The sequence below is a fragment of the Melospiza melodia genome, chromosome 2 (genome assembly GCF_035770615.1).
Source record: "Melospiza melodia melodia isolate bMelMel2 chromosome 2, bMelMel2.pri, whole genome shotgun sequence".
In the NCBI taxonomy this organism is placed as follows: domain Eukaryota; kingdom Metazoa; phylum Chordata; class Aves; order Passeriformes; family Passerellidae; genus Melospiza; species Melospiza melodia.
Genome location: NC_086195.1, coordinates 65,335,919 through 65,356,267, shown reverse-complemented (window position 1 = coordinate 65,356,267; position 20,349 = coordinate 65,335,919). Strand labels below are relative to the sequence as shown.

Sequence of the window (20,349 nt, the reverse complement as noted above, 5' to 3'; positions counted from 1 at the left end):
GTGGAACTCCTAGCATGAGTCTGGGTGAACTTACGTGACAGCTCCATACCTGCTCGGTGACTGTGGTTGTTTTCCAGATTTTTGCTTTTCTTTCCATTCCCACCATTCCCCCTTCAGGAGAGGGAGATCACATGCATTCACCTCACTGGGAAGAGAGTAGCCAAACAGAATTCAAGGCTGTGGAGATCTGTGCAATCCTGAGAACTGGAAATGAAGCATGTAGAATTGCTTCTGTGGAGAGGTGTTATGTGGCCACAACTTGTGCATGTGAATTCCATATACCCACTCTAAGAAGATAAACTCCACAGTCCCACCTCTGAAAACAGCCACTGGGGTCTGAGCAGGACTTGGATCTGGCCCAGGTTTGAAGTCAGATATGGTGCTGTGGCAAGCAATTGCAGTATCTGGTTCTGTTCTCCAGCACAGCCTTGAGACTTATGACTCAGATCCAAAAGAGGAAGGAGACAAAAGTGCAATGTTCCAGTAATGGCATAAAACAAAGCTCTGAGGTAACTGCATCTGAATTTGCCCTCTGTTGGCTTTGACTTGGTAATCTGTAAATTGGGGGAAATAAAGAAATAAAACATAGTTTTGCTCTTCTGAAGAAAATCCTCTGTTAATGCTACATGTAAAGGGGCATACTGGGGCTTCTTGTCTCTTTGAAGATTCTCTGGATCGTGTTCTTTCTTCTCTTATTCCTTCCCTTACACCTGAGGGATTTTGGTAACCTATCATCACACTAGAGTGGGCACATGAGTTTCCCTTTGCAATTCGCACTGAGTTTGAGCTCCCTCAGCTCAGGTAACTTTGGGACATGATCTCTTCTGCTTGAAATCCTCAGCATTTACTAAAATTTGGCAGAGATATGGCCAGGGGAGAAATGCACAAGCTGTTCTGGGGAGGAACATTTCTTTTTATCACTCCTACTTTTCTTTTGTTCCCCTGTGTTGTGCATGGTACTGTAACCGTAGCATTGTCTTTCTGCCAACTCAGGCCTGCCTGCGGTGAGGTGCTGCCACCTGCCAGAAACTTGTGTGGCTTTACAGTGCTACCTTCTGTTTCATCCATCCCACTCACTGCTCTCACTCCCCTTTCCCACTGTCCATTCAGTACTTCCCTCTTTCCTCTTCATGCCTGGATGCTCCAATGTCTTTTTCCTGTGCTTTCACAGCTCCATAGAAGCCATTTTTTCCCTTGGTCTCTTAGCAACCTGTATGGAAACCTGATTAACCTTCTCTCATTAGAGGGTTTGACTGTCTTCCAGAAGAGGTCTCTTCTCCCTGCAGCTCTGGCCTGTGTCAGCCTTGGCTGAGAAGGGCCTAGGGTACCTTTCTCTCAGATCCCAGGAGTCTGCTGTGCTCCCACACTGTCCCCTGGAGCAGTATGGACTGCAGCATCCTACCCCTCCCCAGCCAGTTCCATGCAGCAGGGTACACAATGAGATCACCTATTGCTAGACTCTCTCTAACCAGCCAAATCCCTCAGGAGCTCTCAAGGAGCTCTGGCTGCCTGAATCTCTTTGATTTGTTACTTGACATCCCTTATTACTGCTCAGTGTCAGGCCTTGGGTCCTCATTCTTCATGTTCCAGTGCATTTTTATGCTCTTCCCTTGGCTGCTCTGCTCTATAGCCTTAATCCCTGAAAAGGAGCCCGGTGATGTGGAGAGGGAGGATCAAAAAGGTGGCATATATTCACTTCTGGTGCTCTTCTCACCCAGGTGCAGGGATATAAAGCCTGCAATTGGTTTAGGCTTTTGTCTAAGTGACTTGGAAGTCTGTGCTAGCTACAAGTGCCATAAGAGTAGGTGATGCCAGGACTGTAGGCAAAAACCCACAACAGGCAGGGTTTCTTTACAAGAGTTATATTGACTCTCCCCAAAGTCCATCATATTTACACACATGTCTATCCATTAATTCTTTTGTTATATTAACCTGACCACCAGAGATGTCAAACCTTTAACTTTCTAAATCTCCCTGAGACTTCTCCACTTCTTCTTCTTTGATATGTTCCCCCCCAGTCTGAGATTTGCTGATAAAAAGATAGTTTTAGGCAAAAGGTGACCCACTGATATTAGCAACTGTTTCACTTTTGAATTTCCTGAGAATCCATGGGACCATCTTGCCCAGGCCTGCTAATTCCATACATTTTGCACAATCAATATTTTATTTTGGACAGATCCTTTGATTTAGTACTCCACAAAGCAGGGTTCTGCAGTGTGAATGTCACCAATTTATTCCACTGTGACAAATAATTATTTTAGCTTTGTTTTGATGTGCTTGTTCTCTCTGATTGCTTATTTTATACCCTGCTCTTCACCTGCCCTCAAGGCAGTATATCAAATATAAAGGGTTTGAAGAAGTTCTGACACTTTTGCTTTGTTATGGTTTTGCACTTACTGGAGGTCGCACTCATTTAAATTTTCCTCATTTGCCTGCAAGGTCAGCTTGTTGAAAAATGCATATTGATAATCCCTTTGGGAAATCATTTTAGTCATGTCAGCTTCATTTTGCCTTTTGTCAAATCTTCTGAAGAGGGTCTAGGTATTTGGGTGGCCAATGTGATGTCCCTGTGTAACCTTCATGTCATTTGTGATGATTCACAGCCTTCAGCTCAATTCTCTCAGCTGCCCCTCTGTGTTCAAACTGGCTTGTAAGATGTGTGTCACTTCCCTGCAGCTTCCACCACAACTGTGGCCAATTAAAAAATGGGATTTCTTTTGGATCTGTGGGGTCACAGCTTTAGGATTCCGGTCCTACTCTTTGCCTATAAATTTGAATTTAACTCCTCAGGTTCAGCTGGATTTTCAAAAGAAGTGTAAGGCATGTGCAATGACACAGTTTCCTCTGCTCACATGGACCTGCTTGCTAAACTGGATGATGCTGCCTGTGGGGTGGAAGGCTTGCAGGTACCACCTTGTTCAACTTCACTGACAGGCTGGGGAGAAAGAGCATTAGTGCCTCTGCTGCCTTCTCTTTGGGTCAGGGACAAAGGGTGGCCATGTAGCTTGCAGAGCAACCAGGAGCTGGAGCACGAGTGAGGAGGGAAAGCGAACTGGGAGAGTCCCAGAAAGGAGCTGGGGCTTGTGAGGCACTTGGGGGCTGAGAGCATGGGAGACACTTGGCAGTGTGGGGTAGGGCGGAGCTGAAAGATCTGTAGGGAAACACGGGTATTGTGGGAGGACAAGGGAGTGAGCAGAGCACAGGAAGAGGGGGAATGGAATTACTGAGGAAGAGCAGTGAGTATGCAAGGAAGAAAAGCATGAGTTTGGGGAGGGTTTAAGCAAGATTTTTTTTTTTTTTTTTTTTAGCACCACAACTATCTGCAGGGTCCAGTTGTTTCCATCTCCCACTCATTTACATGCCATCAGTGTGTATGAAATTCAAAGGACAAATTTTTCAGGAATATCATGTGATTGTTGTTACACCTTGGCTCAGCACTGTGTCCCGTGGAAGTATGTATGATTCAGGGTTGAATTTTGATAACAAGCAACAACTCTGATGGCTGACAAAGAAGAATTGAGCTGTCTACTGATGTTTAAGTGCAGTCTAATGTAATCTAATAAAAAGAGCAGCTAGAGCCTGAATTTGCATTTGAAATGCGTCGGCTGTGTTTGGAGACGTGTTTCAGTGGAAAAAGTGCATGAAGCTGCTCTGTAACTTCCTTCTCTGTCTGCTGGTTGGGTTTCCTGTTTCTTCACAGACCCTGCAAGGAAGTAAGCCTTTTTCCCATGAGACGAGTCTGCTGAGGCTTGCTTGGGTGGGGACAGGGGGAAGTATGCAGAGGATTGCTCTGAATTCTCAACAAGAATTTTGAGGGCTGAAGTAAATTTCAGCAGAGACTTAGGGAGGCTTAATTTCAGTGAGAGGGCCAAGACTGAAGACAGAGGATAGTGCTGGAAGGATGTTGGAAAGAGAAGCAGGCAGCATGCTTGCTTGAGGGATCAGATTTCTCTCCTGTAGCTGTTCTCATTCTTGTGTGAAAGTCACCCTCTTTGCACACAATACCTAAAGGTGAAATAAAGTTAGCTCAGGACACAAGACACAAAAGGAATCCTTGGTAAAGACATCCAGTTACTGCCTCACTCTGCTTAGGGGCAGTTCTCCCTAAACTGTGTTCAGATTCCCTTTACCTTCTGTCACATTGTTCTTCTCCGTTGTCTGGTGCATGTTCTTTATTCTACTGCCCTATCTCATCTCCAGCTCTGCTCTGGTTACCCTCTGTGCTCTCTGGATGTGCTGTGAGCATCTCATTCTGCTCTGCCTTAAGGCTAGCCAAACTAACCAGCTTCTTCCTTCTGGTTGTTTTGGAGACCTTGTTGTGGCTTTTTTCAGGCTGTTACAGGGGGCTTATAGGAAAGATGGAGAGAAACCTTTTAATGGAACTGGTAGTGGTAGGATAAGGGGTCATAGGTTTAAACTGAAAAAGCCAGATCTAGATTAGATATAAGGAAGAAATTCTTTACAATGAGGGTGCTGAGATGCTGAAACAGATTGCCCAGAGAAATTGCAGATTCCCCTTAATTGAAAATGTTTAGGGCCAGGTTGGAAGGGGCTTTGAGCAGCCTGATGTAGTGACAGATGTCCTTGCCCATGGCAGGTGGGCTGCAGAAGATAGATAGTCTTTGAAAGTCCCTTACAACACAGACCTTAGTCCTGTCTGCTGACTGAACCCTCCTCACCCTGCCTGACTTATTAGCATCTGTTCCCAGAGTCTTTCTGATTTAGAATGTATCTCAGCTGCCATTTGCCTTGTCTCCTTTCAAGATCTGCTCCAGCTTCAAATCAGACTAAACACTGACATTTTGCTCAAGATAGTATCAGAGGTTTTTACCAGAAAACAGTTAAAGGAGATAAATGACAGTGTTGGAAAAGTGGCAGAAAAATGTAAACCATCCCTTTTCAGCCTCTGAAATGGAGCCTGAAGCAAGCACTGCTCTGAACTTCCACAGGCTATGAATCAGGTTTTAATAGAAAAGTTTTTGTGTGTTCTCTTCCCAATAATCTCTCACACCATCAACATATGCTTTTTAAAATTCCACTTTGCTTGTTCTCCTCTCTGACTCCAGCCTGATCCTTCTGTTTCTTCATGGATATATCAACCTTCTGATTATTTTTATTGCTCTAAGGCTGCAGCTCCCCAGTCTCACTTCTACAGGAACATTTCCTAGTCTGAGATTTGTTCTAGTGCTAATTTCCAGCTGGGTCTGACTTTGAAGAGTGAGACATAGCTGTGACGTTTGATGTAGCAAATGCAGCTTAACCACAAGGGGCAAGTTGGGCAGAATGCATTTTGTTCTGGACTGCAGGTTAAACTGGGCTAGGAGCTGTGATAGCTGCAAATGTGAGAGCAATGTTAGAATTACTAACAGACAAAGAAACACTTGAAAATATGGGGTAATAGTTAAGTAAGAAAGTTAAAAAGAGGAAAAAAACCAATAAATGTCTTGAAAAGGAAGCCAATCAGCTGAGAATCTGATATGGGGAAGGAGTGCAACTTCCCTTTCAGTTGTTAGGTTCTCATTTTTCTTTTATGTCTCAGAATCTTCCATGGTGCCAGGGCTGATTTCCTGGGCTAAGAAACTGAAGATCTCTTTGGAGCATTTCTGAGCTCCCAGGAATTCTTGGGTTATCACCAGTGCTTCCAGTGTTCAGCACAGCCTTCTTTGATGGGTAGAGAGTGAATGAATGTATGGGAAAGGCTCAGTAACCTATTCCTGTCACCCTCTGGAAAAAAGGAGCTAAAAGACCCACCTTTTACGTGGCAAAACTAAGGACAGGGTCACACTGTGATTAAATGGCATCAGAAATCACCTATGCTGAGGTGAAGTTCAAAAATGAATCGCCAGCTCCAGTGGTCAAAGGTAAGGAATGAATGGGTTATTTGGGAGAAAGGGAGCAGGGTGAGGAAGAGGGAAGGAAGATTTTTCCTTCTGTGACTTTGGTTCCTAGCTGATCTTGATGGATTCGTGAGAAAAAGGAGCTAAATGATCAGGAGACCGGAGGAGTTTTGAAATAAGAGTCTTGAGGAACGTCTCTAAGAGAAAAGGCAAATAGGAGTTGCAACATGAACAAAAATGACTACTGGGAGCACAAACAGTAGGTTTCAAATGAACATTCATTAAGGAACCTGTTTGTGCTCCCTCAGTACCCTCCCTACATGTTATGTAGTCTTGAAAGAGTCAAATTTGGCCCATGCTGAGTACCAACAGTAGAGACTGTGGTTTATTACAAACAATCAGATCTGTCACAAAGGTGGAGGGGCTCCCAAAGCAGCAAATAAGCCCATGTCCTGGCTGCTCTTGCCTCTGAGTGAAACTACAGATTGCTGCTTGTGGAGAGGGTAGGAGAATCAACATGCCTGCTTATAGTAGAGCAGTCAGTTGTACTCTGCAGCTTCATGAGAAGTGGTACTGCTGCAGAAACATAGCCCCATTGTCCATGGCTGATTGAGAAATGGTCCTTGGAGAAGACACCCAAAACTTAAACACTCTGAAATATACAGAAGAAGAATTATTTAAAATCTGGAGGGAGATCCAAATCTGTTATTGATGTCTGCCACTCCTGAAAAACATTTCACACACCAAACAAATTTTTTTTTCCTATTAAAAATTCCAGTGGTAAAATTGTTCTTTTATTAGACTTCATGCAAATTTAAGGCATATTCTGGTTAATATCTACTCTGTAGTCATTGTTCCACAAGTAGAAACCCATAGAGATGTTCTGTATAAGGCTCACCGCTTCTGCTTGACATGTAGGACCCTACACAACAGCAGGTCCTAGGGCAGGAAATGTATGTGTGCATAAATCAATGAACAATATTTTTTAAAAATTAAATAAATAATTACTGCTGCCTAAGGATATATAATAGCTTGCCTATTTACAGCTTTATCTCAGTTTTACAATCCCAGACAGAGCAGGCATCAGCTCCAGGTTATTCTTTGCTTGCTCTGAGACATGAGTCATGGAAATAAATAGTGTACATAGTCCTGTCTGCCTTGAAAGCTCACTGTTTTCAGTGCACCAAGATTAGTTGGTTCTGGATGTAGTTAGCATTTCCACTGTGGTGAGGTGGGGGTGGTGGAAGTTCCCCATGGTGTTCCAAATTATTATTCCAAAGAACATCAAGTCTGTTGTATGTGATCATGCTAGACATGTTACAGAGCACAGACCAGCTGTGGAAAGCATTTTGCAGGGAGTTCATCCCCCCGAGTGTGCACAAGATTACTGCACTTCACTCGTGTTGCTGAGGTGCGCAGCATGCAGTGCTGCCTGTGCCACCTGGGTGTGAGTGTGGGATGCTCAGGTCTGACTGGGCACAGGTTGAACAATGTCTGGATGTGATGCATATCAAAAAAACCAGTTGGACTGGTTAGAGCTATTTCTGAAGTAAGTGCTTTGACTCTAGATCTTGAGGGGGCTCCTTGTTTTCACTAAGGCAAAAGAAAGAAAAACGTTATTAGAAAAACATTATTTGACCAGGGAAACCTGGACCTGGTCTGTCCACATGTTTTCTCTCCGGATAATGAAAAATGATGCCTTTTCCCCTGCTGTAGCAGTCTCTCCCAAGCCTTTGGGAAGTAGTCAGAAGGCATCCACAAAGAGCAGGTTTCTTACAGTCTTGCTTACTAGGCATGTCTGGCAGGCACACTTGGCTGCTGACAGACCTGGGAGCTTCATGCTCAAACCACGACAACAATGAATGAAGGCTCTCTAAATCTTCTCTTTAATAGTAGTCTCTCCCAAAGCTTCTTGACTCCTGTCCTGCAGTGAGTGCTGCTGTCTCTTTCCCCTCTTATTTGCCCTGGCTTGTGTACCTGCCACAAGCTAGAACAATCCCCTACCGCGTGTTTGCTTCTCCTTCCCTGTGACCCACTCTCCTGCCTGCTCCCAAACCTCCTCAGTACTGGCAATATCCCCCTAGATTAAACTGAGGTCTTGGCAAATCTTAGTCTGAGTACTTTACTTAGGCTGCTGGGCACAGCCCTCTGTTCTCCCCAAATATCCAGCCTAGCACAATCTAGTTTTACTACAGCCAATCTTTGAATCCTGACTTGGAAAGCAAGGATGGAAGGAAAAATACATCTTTCAATCTTCCAATGACGATGTGCCATCATAGCCTTGCACATTTTTCGTCTCCCATCCTCTTTCAGATTACTTCTGCACAGAAAGTTCAAAAAGCTAATGGAACTGAAGGAGGCAGAAAAAGTTTTCTGGGAAGAAGTCAACGTGAAATCTTCCCTTATGTCTTAAGTGTCATGGTTTGAGCAATATTGCATTTAGCAGCTTTGGACTCAATCTAGAAATACATTGTTTCACTGTAATTTTTGAAGCCCTCACCCCCAAACACCAACAATTATCATTGTTGGTAGTTTTGGCTGGTAGTTTTGAAGGGCTCACCCCCAAACACCAACAATTATCATTGTTGGCTGACTGGCTGGGCTGGGAACACACTCACTGAATTGGACTTTTCTCCAAAAACCACAGACATTCCCTGCTCTGTCCCAGTCTGTCATTCTCCTAAACCTTGTATTTTCCACGTCAGAAATCTTTTTTTCTTTTGAGGAGCTCTCCCTTGAGTAGTACATCCTTGATATGTGGACTGTGGACTGACAGACCCATAGTTGACTGCAGTGTTTTGTTTGGTGTGTTTCTGTCACTTTTAGGACCTCCCGAGACAAAGAAGCCTGAGCAACATCCCCAGAAATACCCACTCTGGCTGCCATGGTTGATCTCACTGCTGCTTCTCTTGGTGTGCATTGCCCTTGTTGTTGTCCTCCTTGGTAAGTATGTGCAAGGAGATTACAAGGGAGAACTCTGGGGGGAGTGCTGGGAGAAAAGTTAGAGAAACCATGCTTCATGGTTGTCTGGGCTTTGTGTAAGGTCTCAAGTTTTCCTGCCCTCACTTTGTATATGTCTGCATACTGAGGAAGAGACTGCCCTCCATCTCTGAGAAAATGAAAACTTCCACAGCTGCTAATTCCGTCAGCTGAACAAAACTACAAGCCAAATTTCTTCTCGTCCTTTATATTTGAGTAGGGAAAAGGTCACTTTAATTGGCAATGGGGGTGCTCAGCCAGGCATTGCCCTTGCTCATCTCCTCTGAGCCTTCCTCCATTACAGCCATTCACTCATCAGGCACTGGAGCCACTGGGATTCTCCTACTCATCAGTGAAAATAGTTCTAAATTAAATGATCAATGAAAATAGGCATCTGGATTGTTGAGCACACCCTGATCAGCTCCTAATCCATACTCCTGATGAGTGTCTGGGTTGCTAGGAAGTCCTTGGGATTGTGGCTGTGGCCTGTCACCAAGAGTGCATCATTCCCCACAGAGTGGAGCCAGTAAGTCCTAGGGGTTTATGGTGCTGCACCCTGGTTTCAGGAGCTGCAGCTGTAAGTGATTCCCTTCACCTGCACTGGCTGTTGCTGATGGGACAGGCCCAGCTGAGGGCGGCTCCCCCAGGGGCCTGTTGCTGTGTAGCTGAGGAAGAGACAGAGGGTGACAAGGAGAGGCTGCTTTGTAGACTGGCAGCTGGGCTGTGGGTGTGTGCATGGCACAGTGGCTGTGGCTGGGAGGGCTCCCTGCTGCCGTGTGTGTGGCATGTCCCCAGTGGGATGTGCTCCCAGGGGTCCCTCTGCTGTCTCACTTGGAAGGCACAGGGCTCTTTCTGGCTGGGCAGGAGCTGTGCCCCTGGGGTGGGCCAGGAGAGGTGACAGCTGGGAGCGTGCTTGCTGGGGAAATGGTGGAAGGAGAGTGCAGGGGCCAGAGATGCTGTGTGAGGAGCTGGGAGCAAGGGCTAATCCTGCTGCCTTTCCTGTCCCTTTGCAGTGGTTCCCTTCTGCCACAGCAGTGACCAGCCCTCAGCCCTGCAGCAGCAGTTCTCGGAGTGGGAGTGCGACTCAGCGGTGCCACAAGGCACAGGTCAGTAGCCCAATGTCCCCTCTTCCTTGGGGCAAGGGCCTCAAGGGGCTGTGCCAGGGCAGGTCAAAGCACATCCCCAAAGGAACTTTGCAGAGCCCTGAGATGCCCTTACAAGGATTACCCTGGCTTTGGGTACCCAAGGCTCACTGGTCATACCCCAAAGCAATGGGAAGGAATGTCTGTACTATCCCTGTTTCTTCAAGCACTTTCTGTCAGGAAAAGTCACTGAGGAGGACATGGGCACTGTCCCTGGAAAACCTGGATGTCTGCAATCACCATCTCTTGTTAGTAGCCTGCATCTGTCTGTCCTCTCCCTGCACAGACCGAGGCTGGATGTGCTGCCCAAAGGGCTGGAGAAGGTTTGAAGGAAGCTGCTATTTCCTGTCCACTGACATGATGAATTGTGCTGAGAGTGCACGGAACTGCACTGGGATGGGCTCCCACCTGGTGGTGATCACCAGCGAGGCAGAGCAGGTAAGTGCAAAGGGCTCCAGCGAGAGGGACCTGGCAGGCAGAGCCACAGTGCTGGGCCCTGGAGGGGACTCAGAGCCCCTCCTTGTCCTGCAGGGGAGGGGGAAGGTCCTGTCTGCACCTCTGCAGCACCAGCCCCCTCTGCCACCAGCCCCACATCATGGGGATTCCTGATGCCTCTCTGTACTCAGTCCTGCAACTCATGGACATTGCACTCTCTCTGATTGCCAGAAATTCCTCACTGAGCTGAAAAATCAAGATGTGCCAAGAATGAATTTATACATTGGTCTGTTTGAGGTTGGTGTCGACCAGTGGCAGTGGGTGGACAAGACTCCCTACAATGTGAACGCAACGTGAGTATCTCTGGATGAAGAGTGTTTGGTGTGACTCCTGGTAGGGAAAGAAAGTAGGAGAGATCTGAGAGGTTCAGGTACTGCATGAGAGGGAATTGTCACCCCACTGTCTTGGCAGAGAGTAAAGATGCAGAAGGACAGAACTTTGTAGTACAGCCAGTTCACATGTCCACATCTGTGCTGGGTATTGATTATGAATTAACTACCTATGACATGGAAATCATTGCTGTCAGCCTAGAAAAAGCTGCATTTTGCCATCAGCAAGAACTCTTAAGAGTTGACAGGCCTCACCTGGCCTACACAGCACTTATGTGCACAAAATGACATGTGCTGAAATGCAAGGAAAGAGATGGGGCACAGGGAGAGATCACCAGGACTGTTCTTGCTGTGCCTTCTTCTGGAGAACAACCTTGCCCTGGAGTCCAGCACTGGCCCCTGCTGGGAGTGAGGTGCATGGGGTGAGTGGTGGTGATCAGTTGCCCCCAGCAGGATGGAGCAGGTGGGCTCTGTTGTACTGGAAGGCAGTAGGAAGGAGGCAGGTTTCCATGCGCCACTGGTGCCAGTGGGATATGGAGTGGGAGGAAGGGCACTGCTTCAGTCCATGGATCAGCATTGGGAATTTGTGTCTGTTCCCTTCAAGTCTGGTATCCCATTGTGGCCTTTTCCTGCAGTGCTTTACAGTGGGCACTGGGGAGTAACAAGCCTGTCTGTGTCCCAGGTTCTGGAAAAGCAACGAACCAAGTGATGGCCATACTGAGAACTGCACAGTAATGCATGTGCCTGAAGAGACCCTCAACAACTGGAATGATGTCGTACCAACTGCGAAGCATCATCGAATTTGTGAAGCTGCCGCAGCAACTGTGTGATGGAAATGCTCCTGTCCTGAGTGAAGCTGGGAGCTCAGCAGGGAGCTGGGAACAGCTCTGGCTGTGCTGGGAAGGGTGGGGAGCTCTGACACATCTTCACTGTGTGGAGTGGGACCATGTGTGTGGAAATGAAATGAGCTTTGTCCAGCATCCCCAGTGCATGTGGTGGCTCAGGGAACACAGGGAGGCTCAGGCTCTTTGGAGCAGCTCCTGTGTTCTTGAGTCCTCTTCTCTCCATGTGGTTCCAGCAGCCTCTGGCTGAAAAGAGATGGACTTCTCCAGGAGGAAGGCACTGGAATGGAAGAGAGATATTCAGAGATTCAATGTCCTCTGTCTCCTTGAGCCGAGCTGTTTGCTTTTTGTTGAGTCACACACAAAATGTCCTCTAGCTGTACTGGTTTTGCCTAACAAATTCTGAAATCTTAGACAAAAGAAAATACAACATCACACCAATGAAGAAATTCTCTGTACCCTGTCTCTGTATCTCTTTTTTTCTCCATATCTAAGCTGGAGAGGTAAAGTCCTAGAATCAAGGAATGGTTTGGGTTTTATGGAACGTTTAAGGATCAAGTTTTCAACCACTGAGTCTTGAGCAGGGACTCCTTCCACTAGATCAAGTTGCTCAAAGCCCCATGCAGCCTGGCCTTGAACACTTCCAGGGCTGGGCTATGCACAGCTTCTCTGGGAAACATGTGCCAGTGCCTCACAACCCATACAGAAAAGAATTTCTTCCTAATACCTACTCTAAACCTACCCTCTTTCACTTTAAAGCAATTTCCCTCTGCCTTGTGTTGCCCTTGTTACAAGTCTCTCTCCAGCCCTCCTAGAATCCTTCTGGAAGACTGCTATAAGACCAACTTGGAATCTCCTTTTCCCTATGCTGAACAATCCCAATTCTTTTAGGTTGCGCCCCAACCCTCTGTCTCTGACATCATTTCCATGGAGAGAAACAATCCACACTGGCCATTCAGATCCACCTGGAGGAAAAAGTCCTCTGCCTGACTCAGGGCTGATCCCAGGCTCACCTGAGGCAGCAGGAGTCCTGGAAAGCCAAATCCTCAGTGGTGCCAGGAAGGGCATGCCTGCCCAGGCCAGACCATGCTGCAGAGGAGGCTGACGGGACAGGGCTCCTGCTGCACATGACATCCCATCCAGAACATCAGTGCCTGTTGCATTGCCTTCATGTCCTGCTGTAGGCCATTGGACACCATGGATCCTCCTTTGCTCCACCTCTTTCCACTTATTGCCTCCCGTTTCCTCGCTTCTCTTTCCTCAGGAAGCACCAAGGGCCCAAGCTGCCCTGACGGAACAGGGAATGCAATTGGGTGTTCAGCTCCTGTCTGTGCACCTCTGTCCTACCTATGGAAGTGAATCCTCTCTGTGTCCCAGGGAGAGAGGGGAATTTGTTCTGGAGGCAAGGTGCCCAGGACATTTGGCTTCCTAATCCAGTGGGAGCAGTTGCATGAACAGCAGTGCAGATGCTGCAGGTGGCTGCAGGTCACATGCACAGCTCGAGGCAGCAGTGAGACACAGCGTGGAGGGACAGTAGGTCCTACATATCTATGGACATATGGAAGAAAGAGGACATATACATGCAAAATACCACACAAATCAGCACAGGCAGTAGGCACTGATCCCAACTCAAAGAGCTGCCTGTTCCTGTTCCTCTCCCTGGCTGCAGCAGGATGAAATCCTTCAGAGAAAATGTCTGTTTACAGCTGTACAATGTGGCCCTGCTGCTGAGGGCCTCTCCTTCTACACCTGGAAAGCACAGCCTGCAGTGGCACAGCTTCTCCCAGCACCAGCCTGGGCTGCTGGGCCTGCCACTGGCTGGAAAGGGCTACTTTGTCTGGGGCCTTGAGCACCATTCCCACAGGTTTCTGGCTTTTGCCGTGCAGGATCCCCTTTAGGCCTCCCCTCTGCCATAACTCTTAGCACACAAGCAGGACAAGGAGCACATTTCCTGTCTGCCCTCCTCCACACAAGAGCCAGCCCTGCACAGGAGGCTTAGGCCTGCTGTGGTGCAGCCAGTGAGGGTGCACAGTCCCTGAGGGACAGAGCTGACCAGCAGGCTCCTCTGCTGGCTGTCCACTCCTGGGCTCAGCCTGTGGTGAGCAGCAGCCCCTGCTGGGTCTGGACACGGCCCCTCCCCTTGGCTGTAGGAAGAAGGCAGGATTCCATGCAGGACTGCTTCCCGTAGGAGCAGGGCAGGAGGAGAACAAGGGTGATTCATCCTGGGAGTTTGGGATGAATCAGGATCTGGAAGAGTCTGTCTCCATGTCACTTTGAGCCCTGAGAGCCCAGGCCCTGGAGCTCATCCTTCTATGCAAGGACTGCCAACATCCTGAATCCCAATGTGTCAGAATCACTGCAGACAAAGTGGACCTCAGCCTCTACTTGCCCAACAGTTCGGCCTCATTGGTGAGAGAGAGGTCCAATGGAGTCCATCTTGTTTTTGGGTCCTCCATAACCTGTCTCCTGTCTCAGAAAGATCCATGGTAATGATCCTCCAGTTTCCTCCTGGATTGAATTCATCTTTCCTGCTGAAAACAAAGCTCAGAAACTGCAGCACAAGTTGCAGAGCCTGACAGCTGCCTCTGTGAGCTGCCCTCACCCACTGCTGGGGCTCAGGGCTGTGGGGCTGGATTTCAGGCTGTGAGAGGGGAAAGCAACCAGGCACAGTGGGAACAACTTTCTCTGGGATTGATTCTCTCTTCCTGTCTGTGCTGCTAGCACTTGCCTGTGCTTTCTGCCTTCCTCTTTGTTAGTATTTCCTTCCAGGCTCCTTGCCCTTATGTCATTGCTGCACATAAGTCTTTGCCTTCAAATTGTCTGGAAATCAAGGAAACTGGATAGCAGGAGTGCTCAGGGGATTCAGGTTGATGGAGAAATGGCCATCAACCACTGAGAAAGAGAGAATGTCCTCCACCAAGTTCATTTCTGAACAGGAGAACACTTGCTGTTCTTTGGACTTGGAACCCTCTCCAGCCTTACCCATCCCACTTCCTATTGGTCAGATGGCCTGGACAGCAGCAAGTGACAGAAATGGGAGTGTGAATGCAGACAGCTGTGGGAGTTCAAAAGCTGCAGCTATGTCAGGGGCAATTGACCCAAACCACTGCTGTTACAGGAGAACATGACTACCAGCTTAACAGTCACCAGGGCATTAGGGAAAGGCATCTGAGACACAGAAGAAACAGTCTGAAAACAAAGTTCAGATGAAGGAAGAACATGGTAAGAGAAAGAAAGGAGAGAGAAGAGGGAAGGAAGTGGCCATGGAGCCCAGGGTGCTCTGCAGCTTGGCCACCTCTGTGTGCAAGAAGCTCCCTGGCAGCTGAGTGCTGTGGGTGACCTCACTGATGGCACTGAGGGAGCAGCAGGCACACACCCACAGTTCTGCACTGTGACAGTGTGACCCTGTGCTTTCACCTGTGCTTCACAGGCTGCTGGGAGAGCTGTGGATTCTCAGGAACCCCACATCTCCAGCAGGAAGTGTGTGGGACCAGGGGAAGCCCTGCTCCCACAAAGGGGATGTGTTCTTGCAGCTGCCCTTCCTGCATGGCTGGTGGGAGGCTGGAGGTTGCACAAGTCTTGGGAATGTGTTTTTCTGTGGGGTGAGAGCTTGTGAACACTGCTTACATAGAGATGTTTAGAAATGTAGGCTCTGACCCTGCCTGCAGCCTGTTGTGCACAAAATAACAGAATCAGGGGATGTCTTCTACAGAGAGCTCAGCCTTGTCCTCCCTTGTAAGCAGTTCTGTAGCCTGATGTTGTGATGCCTCAGCTGAAATGCCTGTGCTGCTGCTGTGAGCTCTCCTATTCCTGTGTCTCTACCCCCATGCATTGCTCTCCACAGGAGAAACCAGCTGATGGAACATCTCAGCCTGTTCCACATATGTCTGCAGCATTTGCAGTCACAACCAAGTGAGACTTCATGATCTGTCAGGCTCATGCACTCTGGCAGTGCCAAGTGATCCTTCTGCCCCACAGTGCCAGGTCATGCTGAACCCCTTTGCTCAAAGCCCAGCTCCCTTCCAATGCAATGAGACCAAAACAGTGTCACAAGTTCTCTGTTGTGCTCAGGATTTCTGGGCTCAGGATGCCAATGGTCACTGCCCAGACTCAGTCACAGATCTGCTTTCCTCTCATTTTTGGTTCCCTTTGGCAGGCTGTGCTCAGTGGGTTTAACCCTTTGCTAGCCAATGCCAAATACACCTGCCCATGTGTGTATTGTCACAGACATGGAGCCTCAGCAGGAGAGAGCAGGCAGCAGAGAGGGAAGGCCATGGATCACCTGTGCAAGTGCCTGAGGTTGGGCAAAGGGAGATTGTGTGAGCTGCAGTGATGCTCCCCTTCATCTGCTTTCCCTTGCCTTCATGAGATTGTGTGTTGCAATGATTCTTGTGTGAAATGCCCTGGCAGGGAAATAATGAAAGTTCCTCAATCTCCTGTGCTGTGGGTACACCCAGGATATGGCTTTTTCAGCACATCAGATTAGAGCCTGTGCAGGCCCCTCACCAGAGTGGGAGGTGCCCTGTGCAGGAGGAAGGCTGTTTGTGCCCACACTGGTAACAGGGACCCTTGGAGAAGTGTGATTCTCCTGCAGAGATGATGAATGGCCAAGGGAGAGTCAGTCCTGGAAGTGCAGGTAAGCCCCAAACCTTCCTTCCTTTCTGTCCTCCTGCCACAGGGGTTGGGGAAAGGCAGGGCTGGGATGGATCCTGGGCATGGTGCAGTGGGCAGCAGGAGATGGGGCTCAGGGCAAGAGCAAAGCAAGAGATGAGGGCAGTGGGCAGTGGGCAGGCTGGCCGAATGAGCTTTTCCTAGAGCCAGGGGGAATGGAAGTGCAGGCAGAGCGTGCCCTGCTATTCCCTCAGTGCTGTGTCTGTAAACAATGGGGCTGAAGGGGGCTGTCCTTCTGTCATTGCCCTGCTAAAGCTCTCTGCATCACTCTGAGCACAAGCCCCTGCTCCCATCTCTGCTGTCTCCAAGGACACCCCAGCCAGGGCTCCCCAAGAGCTCCCAAGTGCCTTTTCCCCCTGTGGAAACAATCCCTCTGTGGGTCTGGCTGTGCACACCCTGAGCTGGGCACTCACTGCTTTGGGGGACTGTGCCACTGCAGAAAGGGGCTGATGGGACAGAGGCAAAATGCAGGGAGTGAGGGAAAGAAGCTCCAAAGAGAGAGGAAGAGGAGGGAGCTCCACAAAGAGCATTCAGGGACAGACAGTGTAATGGAAGGCAAGATGGAAGATGTGTTGAGGAGAAAGGAGGTCTGACAGGACAAAGGGTTGGGCAGAATCCAGGCAGGTCTTGTGATAAACAGGGAAATAGAAAAGCAGCCTCAGGGCAGCCCCTGTGCTCCTGTACTCTGTGGCTCTGAGCCCCTGCTAGGGACAGGCAGCAGGACCTGCTTCCAGCACCTGAGGGGCTCCCAGTGCTTGGAAGAAGGGAGCAGCAGGGTGCTGGGGAACAGAGCCCCCTGGGTTATCCTGCTCCTAACTCTGGGCTGGGACATGCTCACTCTTGCTTTGTGTTTTCCAGCCCCAGCAGAAGAGAGAGGCTGCTCCTGGCTGAACATCTGTGTCTTCCTTATTTTTGCCCTTGCAATCAAAGCTGCCATTGGGACCTTGTGCCTCTTGTTTGTGCTGCACCCTGGTTTCAGGAGCTGCAGCTGTAAGTGATTCCCTTCACCTGCACTGGCTGTTGCTGATGGAACAGGCCCAGCTGAAGGTGGCTCCCCCAGGGGCCTGTTGCTGTGTAGCTGAGGAAGAGACAGAGGGTGACAAGGAGAGGCTGCTTTGTAGACTGGCAGCTGGGCTGGGGGTGTGTGCATGGCACAGTGGCTGTGGCTGGGAGGGCTCCCTGCTGCCGTGTGTGTGGCATGTCCCCAGTGGGATGTGCTCCCGGGGGTCCCTCTGCTGTCTCACTTGGAAGGCACAGGGCTCTTTCTGGCTGGGAAGGAGCTGTGCCCCTGGGGTGGGCCAGGAGAGGTGACAGCTGGGAGCGTGCTTGCTGGGGAAATGGTGGAAGGAGAGTGCAGGGGCCAGAGATGCTGTGTGAGGAGCTGGGAGCAAGGGCTAATCCTGCTGCCTTTCCTGTCCCTTTGCAGTGGTTCCCTTCTGCCACAGCAGTGACCAGCCCTCAGCCCTGCAGCAGCAGTTCTCGGAGTGGGAGTGCGGCTCAGCGGTGCCACAAGGCACAGGTCAGTAGCCCAATGTCCCCTCTTCCTTGGGGCCAAGGGCCTCAAGGGGCTGTGCCAGGGCAGGTCAAAGCACATCCCCAAAGGGACTTTGGAGGGCCCTGAGATGCCCTTACAAGGATTACCCTGGCTTTGGGTACCCAAGGCTCACTGGTCATACCCCAAAGCAATGGGAAGGAATGTCTGTACTATCCCTGTTTCTTCAAGCACTTTCTGTCAGGAAAAGTCACTGAGCAGGACATGGGCACTGTCCCTGGAAAACCTGGATGTCTGCAATCACCATCTCTTGTTAGTAGCCTGCATCTGTCTGTCCTCTCCCTGCACAGACCGAGGCTGGATGTGCTGCCCAAAGGGCTGGAGAAGGTTTGAAGGAAGCTGCTATTTCCTGTCCACTGACATCATGAACTGTGCTGAGAGTGCAGAGAACTGCACTGGGATGGGCTCCCACCTGGTGGTGATCACCAGCAGTGCAGAGCAGGTGAGTGCACAGGGCCCCAGAGAGAGGGACCCAGCAGGCAGAGCCACAGTGCTGGGCCCTGGAGGGGACTCAGAGCCCCTCCTTGTCCTGCAGGGGAGGGGGAAGGTCCTGTCTGCACCTCTGCAGCACCAGCCCCCTCTGCCACCAGCCCCACATCATGGGGATTCCTGATGCCTCTCTGTACTCAGTCCTGCACCTCATGGACATTGCACTCTCTCTCTCTGATTGCCAGGAATTTCTCATTGAGCAGGGAACTCAGCCTTCAAAAGAAATTAATTTTTACATTGGTCTGTTTGAGGATGATGTGGGCCAGTGGCAGTGGGTGGACAAGTCTCCCTACAATGGGACAGCAGCATGAGTATCTCTGGATGGAGAGTGTTTGGTGTGACTCCTGGTAGGGAAAGAAAGTAGGAGTCCTGTGAGAGCTTCAGGTGGTTCATAAAAGGGAGTTGTCCCCACTGTCTTGGCAGAGAGTAAAGACGCAGAAAGAGAGAGCTTTGTAGTACACTCAGTTCACATGGCCCCATCTGTGCTGGGTATTGGTTATGAATTAACTACCTGTGATCTGGAAATCATTGCTGTCAGCCTAGAAAAAGCTGCATTTTGCCATCAGCAAGAGCCCTTAATACTTGACAGGCCTTGGCTGGCCTACACAGCACTTATGTGAGCAAAATGGCTGTGCTGAAATTCAAGGAAAGAGATGGGGCACAGGGAGAGAGCACCAGGACTGTCCTTGCTGTGCCTTCTTCTGGAGAACAACCTTGCCCTGGAGTCCAGCACGGGCCTCTGCTGGGAGTGAGGTGCATGGGGTGAGTGGTGGTGAGCAGTTGCCCCCAGCAGGATGGAGCAGGGGGGCTCTGTTGTGCTGGAAGGCTGTAGGAAGGAGGCAGGTTTCCATGTGCCACTGGTGCCAGTGTGATATGGAGTGGGAGGAAGGGCATTGCTTCAGTCCATGGATCAGCATTGGGAATTTGTGTCTGTTCCCTTCAAGTCTGGTATCCCATTGTGGCCTTTTCCTGCAGTGCTTTACAGTGGGCACTGGGGAGTAACAAGCCTGTCTGTGTCCCAGGTTCTGGAGAAAAGGAGAACCAAGTCCAGACCATACTGAGAACTGCACAGTAATGCATTTGCCTGAAGGGACCCACAACAACTGGAATGATGTCAGACCAACTACGAAGCGTCATCGAATTTGTGAAGCTGCAGCAGTAACTGTGTGATGGAAATGCCCCTGTCCTGAGTAAAGCTGGGAGCTCAGCAGGGAGCTGGGAACAGCTCTGGCTGTGCTGGGAAGGGTGGGGAGCTCTGACACATCTTCACTGTGTTGGGTGGGACCATGTGTGTGGAAATGAAATGAGCTTTGTCCAGCATGCCCAGTGCATGTGGTGGCTCAGGGAACACAGGGAGGCTCAGGCTCTTTGCAGCAGCTCCTGTGTTCTTGAGTCCTCTTCTCTCCATGTGGTTCCAGCAGCCTCTGGCTGATAAGAGATGGACTTCTCCAGGAGGAAGGCACTGGAATGGAAGGCAGACATCCCGAGATTCAATGTCCTCTGTCTCCTTGAGCACAGCTGTTTGCTTTTTGTTGAGTCCCACACAAAATGTCCTCTAGCTGTACTGGTTTTGCCGAACAAATTCCGAAATCTTAGACAAGAGAAAATACACTATCAGAACAATGAAGAAAGGCCCTGTGCTCTGTGTGCATATCTCTCTACCCTTTTCCATCTCTAGGCTTTGGGGAAATAATCCACAAACCATGGAATGGTTTGGGGTGGAAGGGACTTTTAAGGATAGTCTAGTTTTGTGCCCCCTGGATCATGGGCAGGGACCCCTTCCTCTAGACTACGTTGCTCATTTCCCCCTCCAGCCTGGCTGTGAACACTTCAGGGATGTGACAGCCACATCTCCTATGGGCAACTGGATCCCGTGCCTCACCACCTCACAGTAATGTATTCCTTCCTAATATTTAATCATAACCCGTATCCTGTCATTCCCTTTTTTCCTATCACGACATTCTTGTGTACAAATTCCCTCTCAGCAAGGCCATTTCCACTGCTGTAATATTG

General features: G+C 49.4%; 2 protein-coding genes across 2 annotated transcripts; both read left to right on the top strand.

The window, feature by feature from the left end:
* The first annotated feature begins 5,542 nt into the window (after window positions 1-5,542).
* On the top strand, window positions 5,543-12,054 carry LOC134414286 (C-type lectin domain family 4 member A-like). Its single transcript, XM_063148638.1, has 6 exons — window positions 5,543-5,861; window positions 8,664-8,780; window positions 9,830-9,922; window positions 10,245-10,396; window positions 10,625-10,746; window positions 11,465-12,054. The coding sequence occupies exons 1-6, from the start codon at window positions 5,795-5,797 to the stop codon at window positions 11,610-11,612; spliced, it is 699 nt and encodes a 232-aa protein (XP_063004708.1). The 5' UTR covers window positions 5,543-5,794; the 3' UTR covers window positions 11,613-12,054.
* Window positions 12,055-16,115: 4,061 nt separating this feature from the next.
* LOC134414992 (C-type lectin domain family 4 member D-like) lies at window positions 16,116-18,647 on the top strand. The gene is made up of 5 exons (XM_063150317.1): window positions 16,116-16,260; window positions 17,154-17,285; window positions 17,722-17,814; window positions 18,138-18,289; window positions 18,522-18,647. Exons 1-5 carry the CDS (start codon window positions 16,221-16,223, stop codon window positions 18,645-18,647), a joined length of 543 nt encoding a protein of 180 aa, XP_063006387.1. The 5' UTR covers window positions 16,116-16,220.
* The last annotated feature ends 1,702 nt before the right edge of the window (window positions 18,648-20,349 follow it).